The sequence below is a fragment of the Malaclemys terrapin genome, chromosome 2 (genome assembly GCF_027887155.1).
Source record: "Malaclemys terrapin pileata isolate rMalTer1 chromosome 2, rMalTer1.hap1, whole genome shotgun sequence".
Taxonomy (NCBI): domain Eukaryota; kingdom Metazoa; phylum Chordata; order Testudines; family Emydidae; genus Malaclemys; species Malaclemys terrapin.
In genome coordinates, this window is record NC_071506.1 from 18,116,115 (window position 1) to 18,131,162 (window position 15,048).

Below are 15,048 nucleotides of genomic sequence, written 5' to 3' on the forward strand. Positions count from 1 at the left end.
TTGCAATAAGGCCAAAATGCTATGAGATTTATTTTACATACAATATTTTTTGTATAACTTGTTTTCATGAGATAATGGCTGCAATCAACTGTAAACGTTAGGTTACTATTATTACAGCATCCAAAAACATGCTAGGTGCTTTATAGTACGATAAAGTTAGGATATGATGAGACATGGAAGGAAACAAAGTGAGGAAGAAAAATATTACAGCATTAAGAAAACTTCAGGCCTGTGCATATACATGACTTGGTGGTTCAGTTAAGTTTTGTTCAACTCTGCTAAACCAGAATTTCTTCCTTAATAAAGGATGGTGCAAAGGCTGTCTTACTTCAGCAGGGACTCCAGTTCCACCTGGAACACAGACCACTCACTCCCTGTAGCAGCAAGGCGTGTCTGTAATTGACAGCACTGGAGACTGAAGTCCTGTACTCTACAGAATGGAAGCATCATGTTAGAAAAGCAGCATAAACTTCCCCTGCTGATTACTGCATCAGTCCTGACCTAAAAGGATTATCTCTAGGGATAAGAAGATAGGCTTGGAGACTGAGCTATCTTAAGCTTGGTCTCTTTGCTGTGTCTGGCAACAAAGGTGCCATTTATAGTGCTGGCTTTTGTGATCTAGATACCTATGCATTTTGGTGGCATCATAAAAATCCTCTACATTGGGAGAATAATTAAATTGTCCCCATTAAAAGTTCAGACTTGTTGAAATCAGATAAAGAAGCCAACGCTGTCATAAGAACAAATACAGCTGTATCGGTAATGCAGTTTGTTTTCTTTTCAGGAGTAGTTAAGCAAAACAAGGTGTTTCATCTTTTCTCAGGGCAGTCAGTTCTTTGTAGTTACTTTGTAGTTATGTCCTAATCCAAGGGTTTATCAGTAGGCATAGAAATATCAAATACATTCAGTGATCATTTCATTCTCAGCAGAAAGTATGAATGATCCATTATTTCTCTTTCCCGCCTACTGTATTTAAATGTTTACTACACACCGCCTTTTCAACATACTTTTTTCTGTGCATGTAATATGCATATTAATGCCTCCTCCCCCCCACCTTAGTTGACTTTCATGCGTCAAATTAAAAATGTAATCTATAACCAAAAAGAGAAGGCAATAAATCTTATGAAGCTTGTCAGTTTTAGAGGTCGAAAGAAGAAAGGTAAAGCAATAAAATGTATCTTTTTGAGCATTTTTGTTGAACTAATATGTGAGACATTCCATTTAAGAGTGCAAACCAAGCCAAAGAGTCCTTTTTATATCATGTATGCTTCAGTTGGCCTGTTTTGGCCAGGTCTTCTCCATATTCTGGAGCGCAGTGCAGAGCATCTGTCTTGGTTTTAAAATAAAAATAAATATTGGCCTCCCACCACTAGGGTCTGCAGTAGTGTTGAATGGGTTGGAAGTATGATTGTTCTTCTTTTATGCAGCTGCCCAGTGGAGGTCAGGCTTGACAAAGCCCTGGCTGGGATGATTTAGTTGGGGACTGGTCCTGCTTTGAGCAGGGGGTTGGACTAGATGACCTCCTGAGGTCCTTTCCAACCCTGATATTCTATGAATAACCATGGCACTGGCAAAAGCCACTCCTGTGTCCACAATCCCAACTTTCCACGTTATTGTTTTAGTGAGTAATTCAGGGTGGTCTCTCTATTTCATACACATTTCAGGTATCTCAGGGCTGACTAGGACACAGGGATTTCAGGGGAAGGGAAGCATGCACAAGTAACCTGGGGAGAGAGGAAACCCCCAAACCCTTCCCACTTTGAGACTGGAGATGCTTTCTTCTCACAGGATCCTCCTCCACACTGAAAACTGAAAGGCCAAGAACAATCTGAGCTTCTCTTCATATGTCGAGAGATGCCCACTAGAGAATCCTGGATGGGGTTGCAGAGATGGTAGTAGATAAAGGACACAAAGGTGGAGGAAGCTCCATACTTCCTCCACCCCTCCATTCCCAGAAGTGGCTGGGAGAGTGGGGAGCCAAATTCTTACCCTGTGAAGGAAGGAAGCAAGCAAGCATGACATTCCCACTAAAGATTCCCAGCAGCTATGGATGTGCCATCCTCCCCTGAAATTCTAGGGATGGCCCGCATAATTTCCCTCTTCCCCTAAAAGATGCCATTGAGAGGAGATAACTGCCCACTGGCTTCCTCTCCTCCTCCTCCTTCACCCAAGAAAACTGAAGGCAAGGAACACCTTTTGAGGATAGAAGTTTGTCTGGAGACATAGGAATGTGGGTGCTTATGGGGCAAAGTTTATTAGGGTCAAGTAAGTATCCAAACTTTTTGGGTGTCTGTCCAAATCCCAAAGCTTAAGAGGCCCTAATAACATATATAAAATATTGGGCAGGATTTTGAAAGAGTTTAAAGTTTATATAACGCTTTGGAATCCATATCACTGTGAAAATATAATCATCACAGAATATTCATGGCTTTTGTTTTGCCATTTAGCATGTGCTTAGCATGCCATTTAGCATGTGTTTTGCCAAAGGGAGATATTTTAAAATTGTGGTATTGCAGGTCCGGACTGAGAGGCATTGCCAGAGCTTTGAGAGATAGTTGCACAGTGTTTGCCTCTAAGTCTGGATCTAGTGATGATATTAATTAGATTGCAAGCTCTCAGTGAGATTGCCAGTTTTTTGTGGCAGGAATAGTCTTCTCAGTGTATAACTGCACATCACCTAGTACAGTGAGGCCCTGATCTGATTGAAGAGTCTAGTTGATACCACAATACAAGTTATAAATGCCAGGTTTTTTCATCTACTGTAAATTTCCAGCCCTATCCCTAAAAATTTAAATAAGCCAGTCTGATAACACAGAGCATGGAGCTACCATTCAAGACATCTGTGTTCAGTGAGACACTTGGGAATTCAGACTCTGTACCCCCATCAAGACCAGAGACTTTTTGATCAATGTCCAGGGTAAGATGACAGCTCTCTTATTACTTAGTTATTTCTTGCTACCTATTACATAGAGCAAAATTCTTATTATGCTGGTCACTTCCTATGAAAGGTGAGTTAGCTGGATAGGAATAGATGAGCTGCCAAATAAATCTTAAAACGAAGGCTTTTAGAGTAGCTGCAGGGAAGCAAAGTTTGGGACATTGCCGGGAAATAGCTTGTTTCTTCTTTGAGTGCTTGCTCATGTCAATTCCATTCTAGGTGTGTGCAGTAGGTCATTGGAGATTTTTGCTTTAGCACTATCTGTAAGGTCAGCAGTGGCACTCCCTTGAGTGTCGCACTCATGTGTCGGTATATCAGGTTGGTTATTTGGAGAGCCTTTCCTTGCATAGCAAGAGCTAGCGGTTTCGTCTCTTCTGACTTTAAGCCTTAGGGCTTTGTAAATAGTAGTTTATAGTATTTAGCATTAAGTAGATGGTCAGTATAGTTGGGAGTTAGAATCCCAGCGGGGATTTCGCCCCAGGCACGGCATGCCCCGATCTCCGGGGTTTAAGCCCTGTGCGGACTGTAACAAGCCTGTGCCTGTAAATGACCCTCACATCAGCTGCCGCAAGTGCTTGGGGAATCACATGTGAAGGACAAGCGTTGTATTTGTAAAAAATTTCGTTTGCAGGCTCTCCTCATTGGAGACTGCCCTTTGTCCAGCTTCTGAGCTGTCCTGCCAAGACTCGGCTAGTGCCTCGGTCTCGGTGTGCAGCGCACCCCCGGCACCGCTCGCTGTTGCTGGTACCTGGAAAGAAAACGAAGAAGCACGGCTCCCTGGCACTGGGCAAGAAAGGCCATTGGGCATCAGGCAAAGGACACAGTTCAGGCCACCCTGCCACTCCGGAGCCACTTGGACGTGCCTTTCTGGTTGGGGCCCTTAGCCCCTTAAAGGATCCACCACCGACTTCGGGGAGCGGTAGGGGACCCAAACTCCCCACGGCACGGAAAGAGCAGAGGCCCGCATGCCACAGGAAGTGGCAAAGGCTCCCTACGAGGGCAAGCCAGCCGCTAAGACCCCTCAGAGGGCAGTGGAGCACTGCTGATCCCCCAAGACAAGGCAGCACTCTCCATCTCTGCGCCGCAGATCTCCAGTGTTGCAGCTAAGATGCTCTGAGGCTCGCCCACAGTCTCAACATGGATTGCCTAGGGAGAGGCGCCTGTCTCCGTACTACCAGCACCATTCGCCCTCCCACTGGTCATCCTCTCGGCTCAGATGTCTGTCGCCTGACCCATGGGAGCACTACCTGTCGCGATTCTGGTCCCCCCAGCACCAGTCCTTTCGATACCAGCACTGATCGTCCCACTCCAAACACGGGTCTCCAATGGCGACGGTCAGCAGGCAGACACAGGCAGCGACAGCCCCACCATGGTCACCGGAAGACGATTTCTCTGGAACCGAAGGGCAGTTCAGCCCTCGCCAAGGCCCCACCAGCATGATTGGCCACCTGAGGCTACGCCAACATCTACGGCGCCACTGTGACAGCACGGTCAGTGGCCTTATTGGAGTGCGTGGGGCATGCTGATGATGACGATGACCCCTTCGCACCACTCATCTGCCGCCACTTCAGAGCAACATGTGGCAGCACCGGGCTCAGTGCATGAGACCTGCTGGGAGGTTGGGGTAGAGGAGACAGTGCCCACCCCGAAAAACCCTAGCCCCACAGAGGATGTGCTAGTCTTGATTGTTCAGGCCTCTTGATTGTCATGTGGATGGATTTGGCTTCTTTCTCTATTGTTCCGTGTAATGTTTCTCTAGATTGCCCTCTTTTTCTCTTCCCAGGTGGTGTCCATAATACCATTTGATGTGGAAGTCATGTTAGTGGCATCCTTAAAAGTGTGTCCTAAATATGTTCATCGTCATTTTCTTACCATGTTTGGTGCTTTAAGTTTATTTACTCTACTTGGTTTCTGATGTTGCAAGAAACTCTTTCCAATGGCCTCTGAAGATCTTCCACAGGCATTCACTTTGGAATTAGTTGATCTTCTTATCAATTTCTGCTGCAGATTTCCACAATTCTGCTTTGTAAAGGAGGACAGACTTGGTGGTGGTAAATAATTTGTATTTTTGTATAAGTGCCAATTGTGCTACTTTTCTAAATCTTTTCAAGTTTGTGAAAGTTGATTGCTGCTTTTGATATTCATTGCTTGATATCTAGCATGGTGTCACCATCATTGCACATCTCACTCCCTAGATATGTAAAATGACCGACTTCTTCTAGTGTCACATTTTGCTCTGATGGTTGCTCTCGGGACATTGATAGCCAAATATTTTGTCTTCCTCTTGTTGATAAACTTGTTTTGCAGTGTCTGCCAAAATGTGCGTCTTTTCTTCCATTAAGCAATATGTTGAACGCAGGAGGATGTCATCAGCAAAACCAAGATTACCCAGTTGTACCCAGTTTTTTTGTTTGTTTGTTTTTTAGTTTTGCTTGCATGCTCTATGGGGGATGAAAGGGATGTTAACTGTGGATATCTTGAGACCCATGTAATATGCTTCTTGAAGGTCCCCTAACTTGTTCTTGCATTTGATTTGAAGCCTTATTCTCTACATGTGACTTGAGCATTCACATTTAATACCACTTTTTAATGACCATAAGCCTGGTGGCAGCTCTTCTGGTCATTATTTTATTTACAATATTTAGGACTTCAGGGGACAACCAAAACTTTTTTGGTGGTAGTTCACTCAAACAAGGTTTATTTAAACTTACTTACTGAACTTACCCTGAGGAGTATTTTGAAAGCTGACAGAGATGCTAGCTCTTGAGGATTTGGGGACAGAAGAGTTTCAGTATAGATGAATGAAAAGATGTATTGTGCTTCCTGTGTGCTCATATTAGCCCGTTCAGGAAGGTACTTAAACATACTTTGATCATGTGAGTAGTCAGTTGAGGTCAATGGATACATTAAAGCTAGTCATGTGCTTAAGTACCTTCCTGAACCAGAGCCACAGTCAGGTAAGTGAAAATATAGAAAAAGATTTAACAAAGCACATTATGAACACATTTACTACAGCAGTGGTCAGCAATAATCCCTTCTGTATTTACACAGGGCCTACATTCACCTCAACCACCAAACTTGGCTGGAAAAACAGAGCCAGCCTGCATAGTTAATTTGGTTTCACCTCCTCTTTTCCAGTTAGTTGAAGAAATGACACCAGTAAGGGAAATGTGTGTATTTATGTAGTGTGTGTGTATATTTATCAAGATAGTTTTGTTACTTTTTAGCTATTTTCAATTACTTGTATGAAATAATGAAATAAAATGCAAGGAAAACGTAAGCATTTATATATGTATTCATTATGTAACACAAAAATGCTTAATTATAACAATTGGATCTTTGTGTTATTTAATTTTCCTGTTGTGTTTAATATTGGGACTTTTTAAAAAAAATCTTAATTTCTTCAGACACTTCTGAAATTACCAAAAAAATGAATTGCTAAAAAGGGGCTTATGTTATTCTTGTACTACTCCATCCATACTGACAAAAATGTGACTATAGCCATACATAAAAGGAATGGAAAAAATACCTTTCAGTGGGAAAAGGGCCCTAAATCAAGACTGCTATAGGTAATTTTTTTTTCTTTAGTCCAACAGGCAACCTGCCAAACTGAATTTACTAACCTGCCAGGTGAAGCCAAATGCAGAAGATAAGAAGTCTTTTGATCTGATATCACGTATGTGACATTTTAAGTGAATAAATACTTACACCATTCATTATCAACTAGTCCATTGGCTGGAATGTTATTGTTTACCAAAATAATTACAAGGTTCTATTTTAACTAGTAATGAGTCTGAAGTGCAAAATTAAGCTCCTAATCCAAACTTCTACAAAGTTTTGTGGATATTTGGATCCAGTCTGATTTTGACTCAAGGACCATGACTATATACATCTTCCTATAGAAAGTTTTCTAATATCTATACTCTGTATCCGTTGCAAACCATAAGATGCACTGTGCACAAAATTAACTGTTATGAAGAGTAGCAACTATGCGTGAACGTGCTTGCTTAGATTCAGTCAGGTAATTATTCTCCAATTTTAACAGTCTATCAGTCTTTGTTCAAAATACCCCCTATACTGAGTGTGGAACTTCAGTTTCATCTCCTTCATAAAAGATAGCCTTCAACCTCATGAAGAAACTTGCACAAATACAGACAGATATCATCTTCCTTTCCAAATGCAAACGGATGGACATCATACCAAATGGACTGAAGATGAAAAATCCATTGCTATCTACATACTGCACAGACCACAGTGAGAGATTATGCCATACACTATCAAAGAAACTCAGGAACCACCTGATCAGGATCCTATACAGCAAACAGAAAAACATCAAGAAAGAGCTCTCCAACCTGGAGACTTTCATAAATAACCAACCCTCCACACAAATGGACTTTACTAAAATAAGACAGGAGATCTACATTACACACTTCACCTTTCTACAAAGGAAAAAGGACCGTAAGCTGTCTAAAACCCTACCTGCCACATGGGGCCACAACAGGGGTACCCCTAACTCACCCATCAATATCGTCAATTTATCCAGCTACACACTCAACCCAGCAGAAGAGTCTGTCCTATCTCGGGGACTCTCTTTTTGCCCCAGCACCCCCAGGAACATGATACAGTTCTGCGGTGATCTGGAAGCCTACTTTCGCCGCCTCCAACTCAAAGAATACTTTCAAGATAACACTGAACAGCGCACTGATACACAGATACCCTCCCACCAACAACACAGGACGAAGAACTCCACATGGACTCCTCCTGAGGGTCGAAATGACTTTCTGGACCTATACATAGAATGCTTCCGCCGACGTGCACAGGCAGAAATTGTGGAAAAACAACATCGCTTGCCTCATAAACTAAGTCGTGCAGAACGCAATGCCATCCACAGCCTCAGAAACCACCCTGACATTATCATCAAAGAGGCTGATAAAGGAGGTGCTGTTGTCATCATGAACAGGTCTGACTACTAGAAGGAGGCTGCCAGACAACTCTCCAATTCCAAATTCTACAGGCCACTTTCCTCAGATCCCACGGAGGAATACACTAAGAAACTGCACCATCTACTCAGGACACTCCCTACACTAACACAGGAACAAATCAACATGCCCTTAGAGCCCCAACCGGGGTTATTCTATCTGCTACCCAAGATCCACAAACCTGGAAATCCTGGATGCCCCATCATCTCGGGCATTGGCACTCTCACTGAAGGACTGTCTGGATATGTGGACTCCCTACTAAGACCCTACGCCACCAGCACTCCCAGCTATCTCCGTGACTGATTTCCTGAGAAAACTACAATGCATTGGTGACCTCCCAGAAAACACCATCCTAGCCACCATGGATGTAGAGGCTCTCTACACAAACATCCCACACACAGATGGAATACAAGCTGTCAGGAACAGTATCCCTGATGATGACACAGCACAACTTATTGCTGAGCTCTGTGTCTTTATCCTCACGCACAATTATTTCAAATTTGGTGACAATATATACCTCCAGACCAGTGGTACCACTATGGGCACCCGCATGGCCCCACAATATGCCAGCATTTTTATGGCTGACCTGGAACAACGCTTCCTCAGCTCTTGTCCACTCACGCCCCTTCTCTACCTACGCTACATTGATGACATCTTCATCATCTGGACCCATTGGAAGAAGACCCTGGAAGAATTCCACCATGATTTCAACAGCTTCCACCCCACCACCAACCTCAGCGTGGACCAATCTACACGGGAGGTCCACTTCCTAGACACCACAGTACAAATAAGCGATGGCCACGTTAACACCACCCTATACCGAAAACCCACCGACCGCTACGCCTACCTTCATGCCTCCAGCTTCCACCCCGGATACACCAGACGATCCATCGTCTACAGCCAAGCGCTGAGGTACAACCGCATCTGCTCCAACCCCTCAGACAGAGACCAACACCTACAAGATCTTCGCCAAGCATTCTCAAAACTACGATACCCACACAAGGAAATAAAGAAACAAATCACCAGAGCCAGACATTTACCCAGAAGCCTCCTGCTACAAGACAGGCCCAAAAAAGAAACCAACAGAACTCCACTGGCCATCACCTACAGTCCTCAGCTTATACCTCTCCAACGCATCATCGGTGATCTACAACCCATCCTAGACAATGATCCCTCACTTTCACAGACCTTGGGAGGCAGGCTAGTCCTCGCCCACAGACAACCCGCCAACCTTAAGCATATTCTCACCAGCAACCACGCACCACACCATAACAACTCTAACTCAGGAACCAACCCATGCAACAAATCACATATCTACACCAGCAACACCATCACAGGCCCTAACCAGATCAGCTACAACATCACCGGCTCATTCACCTGCACGTCCACCAATGTTATATATGCCATCATGTGCCAGCAATGCCCCTCTGCTATGTACATTGGCCAAACTGGACAGTCACTACGCAAGAGGAGAAATGGACACAAGTCAGATATCAGGAATGGCAATATACAAAAACCTGTAGGAGAACACTTCCACGTCCATGGCCACACAATAGCAGATGTAAAGGTAGCCATCTTACAGCAAAAAAACTTCAGGACCAGACTCCAAAGAGAAACTGCTGAGCTCCAGTTCATTTGCAAATTTGACATCATCAGATCAGGATTAAACAAAGACTGTGAATGGCTATCCAACTACAGAAGCAGTTTCTCCTCCCTTGGTGTTCACACCTCAACTGCTAGCAGAGCACCTCACACTCCCTGATTGAACTAACCTTGTTATCTCCATACTGATTTATACCTGCCTCTGGAAATTTCCATTACTTGCATCTGAAGAAGTGAGGTTCTTACCCACGAAAGTTTATGCTCCCAATACTTCTGTTAGTCTTAAAGGTGCCACAAGACCCTCTGTTGCTTTTAACCATTCAATAATACCTGTGCCTGTCTATCTGGCATTGTATCATAGATAGGAATCCATGTTTGTCAGGATTCCCTGACTTTCCATGACCTCCTTGACTTCTACAGCGGCCAGTGTGGCTGACCCCAGGGCTGCCGAAGCAGCTGGCTTCGGGGCTAGCTGCTCAGGTGGCCCTGGGGATAGCCACAGCAGCCGCTGCTGGAGTGGCTCTGCAGCCAGCCGCTCGGGCAGCTCCGCAGCCAGCCGCAACGGCCTAAGTAGCGGTCCCCGGGGTGGCTAGAGCAGCTGTGCCCCTGCCCCCCACAAAGCAGCAGCCCCCTTGGGCATGCTCTGCACAGCAGAAGTCCCCTGGGGTGCGCCCCCCGCAGCAGCAGCTGCCCCAAGATTTAGTCGGGGTGTTTATAGTATAAGTCATGGACAGATCCGGGGCCTGAATTCTTGTTTTTTGCCCATGACCTGTCCGTGACTTTTACTAAAAATACCCATGACTAAATCCTAGCCTTAGTCATAGAAATTAATTTTGATATTGATAAAAACAATAACATTTTCTTCGTATTGATTTTATTTTTTCCAAACAAAATGTACCTATTTTGGGCTAATTTTGCCCTAGTTTTGTCTTGTGCAACTCCTTTTACTTCAAAGGGGATTTTACAAGGCAGAATATGGCCCATATAGTGTTTTTCTATGGATTCTATAAAAATAGGGGTGTCTGTTTTCAACAAGTTGACTAAGATGTGGCATAAAATTGAATAAAATATGCTGGCTGTACAAAAAAAAAGTAAGTGAATTTAATGCAACTCAAAAACTGTACTGCCTCAACTCTTCTGTATTCCATTAACTAGATCTGTCACCAGACCCTCATTTGATACAAATGACTTATACTGTCAACAATTCTGTTTCTTTATTTAAAAAGTTCTGTTGCTTTATTAAAAAGTTAGTAACTGAAAATAGAGCTGCCATAGGCTTACTGACTTATGTTAACATATGTCCTTACTTGCTGAATATATTTTGGTAACAGATGCTGTTTTGGCATCTTAAAATTAATTTCAAATCTGTGAGATGTGTTCAACATTAGAAAGATTTTTGTTTGTTTGTATTTCAGATAACAGAACATACCACTTTCAGGCGGAGGATGAGCAAGAGTATATAGCGTAAGAATGTTTACACTGTCATGAAGTTATTTTTAAATTTGTATCTAGAAATATGCAAAATGTGTCACTGGCAAAACTACTTTTGTTCAATTAGTGGAAAAACGCTATATGCCTTTGTTCCCTGGATTTTTTGCTATGCTGAAAGTCGTACGTGAAAACTGCCATTCATCAGAGTGAAGAGTGGTAAGGGTTACAAAAGGTTTGAAGCCTACAAACTCGGGGAGAGGGGGAGAAGACAGTAGAATAATTATCTGTACCCTATCTCACCATTTTCACTGCAGAAAAAAACATACATCTGCCACTTTAAATGTAGAGTACGGTACTGGAAATGGGAGACATAAAATACCTTCTCTTTGAGTCCTAATATACTTTGGAATCTAGTCATTTCTATTAGTTACTTTATTAATGCCATTACTTGCCCCCATAAATTATTTCAATAGACTTATCCATCTACCTACCAATGCAGAACTCTCCCTTACTTTCTAGTGTTCTCTGATTCACATTCCACTGTTTGTCTTTTGCGTATTGCTTTTGGTAGCCGTAGGGCTTTGATAGCAGTGTGGTTGTGTAGAACAGTGGCTCTCAAACCTTTCCAGATTACTGTACCCCTTTCAGGAGTCTGATTTGTCTTGCGTACTCCCAAGTTTCACTTCACTTAAAAACTACTTGATTACAAAATCAGACATAAAAATATAAAAGTGTCACAGCACACTGTTACTGAAAAATGTTTTACTTTCTCATTTTTACTATATAATTATAAAATAAATCAATTGGAATATAAATATTGAACTTACATTTCAGTGTATAGAATATAGAGAAATATAAACAGGTCACTGTCTGTATGATATGTAGTTTGTACTGACTTTGCTAGTGCTTTTTATGTCGCGTGTTATAAAACTAGTCAAATATCTAGGTGAGTTGATGTACCCCCTGGAAGATCTCTGAGTACCCCCAGGGGTACACATACCCCTGGTTGAGAACCACTGCTGTAGAACATTGCACTCCACTGCCACCTGACAATTCCAGGAAGAAAGCTGGTGGTGGAATGCCCAGACTGAGGTCTGGTGCCTGCCTGCCTCCCTCCTCTCAGCTTCATTGTTCCTTACCTGCTCATCTGTATTCTAGTTTAACACCAGATTGCTTCTTGTATGCTTGCTGTCTTGTATTTGAGAAGCCTTTAGAGCTAATTGGCAGGTGGAGAAGTAGATGACATGGGGAAGCAGTGGTTTAGAGGCCCCTTAACAGACAGAGAGTGAGCAGGGAAGGAGTCTCACGTTGCGCATGGAATCCTTCAAAGCTTTAGGCCAGTCCTGCAGATTGTGAGAGATGACTGTTCTGTCTTGTTTACAGCTGACTTTGCACATTGTCTGGTTGGGAAGCACCATGTTATTTTCCCTTCATTTGTTGCGTGAGAAGAAAATAATGCCATTTAAAATATTTAGTCAGCAATGTACTTGATGCACAATTGATCTTGAAATATTTGCCATACATTTGCTTTTACTATATTAGTTTATTTGAAAGATCAAGCTATAATATATTTAATTTTCTTTATTAGTCTTTGCATTTTGAGACCTAGTCATTTAAAGTAGTTATTTTGTTACAGCAGATATTTTCCCCTCTGATTATTTTGTCAGACTAGTTTGAGATCCCACAATGATTTTATTTCCTGTAAGCTTCAGTACGTTTTATCAAAATAAAAGAATATGGTTCAATTTCAGTAGCTGAGAGAATTAATTTGTTCTGGAGTATTTTTTTTAATATTGTTGTTGCTAAATGGAACTTATTAGACCTACAAATAGCCTTGAGAAGTTTACTGGATTTAGAGGTAGTAAGTTGATGAAAACTAATGACATATTGCTTGTTTTGGAAATGCAAACCACTCTAAACTACAACAAATTCCTGTAGTTCTGCTTATTCAAGTGCTGTGTGTTTTGGGCAAGTACTTATGAGTGACCCAAATAGCATTACATATGTCTGTGTAATTTTGCGGATTTGATCGGTGATACAGCTGTTTCCAAGTCTAATATATCTTTTTTGTGATGGGGCAACCAGATCTGCAGGCAGTGTTCAAGGTGTGGATATACCATGGATTTATATAGTGGCATTATGATATTTTTTGTCTTATTATGAAACCATTTCCTAATGGTTCCTAACATTGTAAGCTTTTTTGACTGCCACTGCACATTGAGCAGATGTTTTCAGAGAACCATCCTTGATAACGCGAAGATCTTTCTTCAGTGGTAACAGCTAATTTAGACATCATCATTTTATATGTATTGTTGGGATTGTTTTCCAATGTGCATTACTTTGCACTAATCAACTGAATTTCATTTGCCATTTTGTTCTCCAGTCACCCAGTTTTGTGAGATCCCTTTGTAACTCTTTACAGTCAGGTTTGAACTTAACTATCTTGAGTAATTTTGTATTGTTTGCAAATTTTGCCACCTCACTCTTCACCCCTTTTCTTCAGATCATTTAGGAATATGTTGAACAGCACTGGGGGACCCTGCTATTCACCTCTCTCCATTGTGAAAACTGACCATTTATTCCTACCTTATCTTTTAACCTGTTACTGACTCATGAGAGGACCTTCCCTCTCATCCTATCACTCCTTACTTTTGTTAAGAACCTTTGGTGAGCGACCTTGTTAAAGGCTTTCTGAAAGTCCAAGACACTATATCCACTGGATCACCCTTGTCCACATGTTTGCTGACACCATGAAAGAATTCTGACACGCATGATTTCACTTTACAAAGCTGTGTTGAGTATTCTCCATGAGTGCGTCTCATAATTCTGTCCTTTGCTAGTTTCAACTAATTTGACTGGTACTGAAGTTTGGCTTACTGGCCTGTAATTGCAAGTATTGCCTCTGAAGCCTTTTTAAAAATTAACATTACAATTAGCTATCATCCAATTAGCAGTCATCTGGTAGAGAGGCTGATTTAAGTGATACCAGTTAGTAGTTTCACAATTTCGTATTTGAGTTCCTTCAGAACTCTTGGGTGAATTTCTGTTCAGGGTGACCATTTAACTTACCAATTTATTCCAAAACCTCCTCTATTGACATCTCAATCTGGGACAGTTCCTCAGATTTGTCACCTAAAAGGAATGGTTCCAATGTGGGAATCTCCCTTACATCCTCTGCAGTGAAGACCAAGGCAAAGAATTCATCTAGATTCTCTGCAATGGCATTGTCTTCCTTGAGTGCTCCTTTAGCACCTCGGTCATCCAGTGGCCCTACTGATTGTTTGGTAGGCTTCCTGTTAGTTTTTGCTGTTAGTTTTTGTCTTTTGCTAGTTGCTCTTCAAATTCTCTTTTTGGTCTACCTAATTACATTTTTACACTTGATTTACCAGAGTTTATGCTCCTTTCTCTTTTCCTCAGTAGGATTTTACTTCCAATTTTTAAAGGTTGCCTTTTTGCCTCTAACTGTTTCTTTTGATCTGGTGTTTAGTCGTGGTGGCATTTTTTTATTTATTTATATTTTTTTGGTCCTCTTGCCATTTTGCGGGGCAGGGGACGGGGAGAAGAATGCTGTGGGAATAACATTAGCTTGAGCCTCTACTATGGTGTTTTTAATTAGTCTCCCTGCAGCTTACAGGCATTTCACTCTTGTTACTGTTCCTTTTAATTTCCATTTAACTAGCTTCCTCATTTTTGTGTGGTTCCCCTTTTTGAAGTTAAATGCTACTCTGGTAGATTCCTTTGGTATTCCCCTCCTCCCAAGGATGTTCTATTTAATTACATTACGGTTGCTATTACCAAGTGGTTCTTCTTCAAGTAGTGTCCCTGTGCGTGCTCCACTGTATGAGAGCTCCATTGTAGGTGTATTTGTATTCCTGCGCAGCTGATCAGAGAACTTCATGCCCTGCCACGAGGCTAGTCAGTGCACGCAGGCTAGCCCGTCAGTTCCTTCTCTACCGCACCTGACTAGAGACAGAGCTATTAGCAGTCCGTTAGCGACTATTACCTCATGCTTTCTTTGTAGCCTCGAGCCTAGTTTTTAGTAGTAATCTAGTGTTTTATTTTTTCCTTATATTCTAAAATATATCTATACTTATATGT

At 42.2% G+C, this 15,048-nt stretch overlaps 1 protein-coding gene across 4 annotated transcripts in view; it reads left to right on the forward strand.

Annotated features, from left to right (window-relative positions):
* ASAP1 (ArfGAP with SH3 domain, ankyrin repeat and PH domain 1) overlaps nt 1-15,048 on the forward strand; it is a 285,790-nt gene that overhangs the window by 191,404 nt on the left and 79,338 nt on the right. For all 4 annotated transcript variants that reach the window (XM_054019003.1, XM_054018999.1, XM_054019000.1 and 1 more), the window contains 2 exons: nt 6,527-6,614; nt 10,935-10,983. In XM_054019003.1, coding sequence (XP_053874978.1) covers nt 6,527-6,614; nt 10,935-10,983 — 137 coding nt within the window. The remainder of the gene's footprint in view (nt 1-6,526; nt 6,615-10,934; nt 10,984-15,048) is intronic.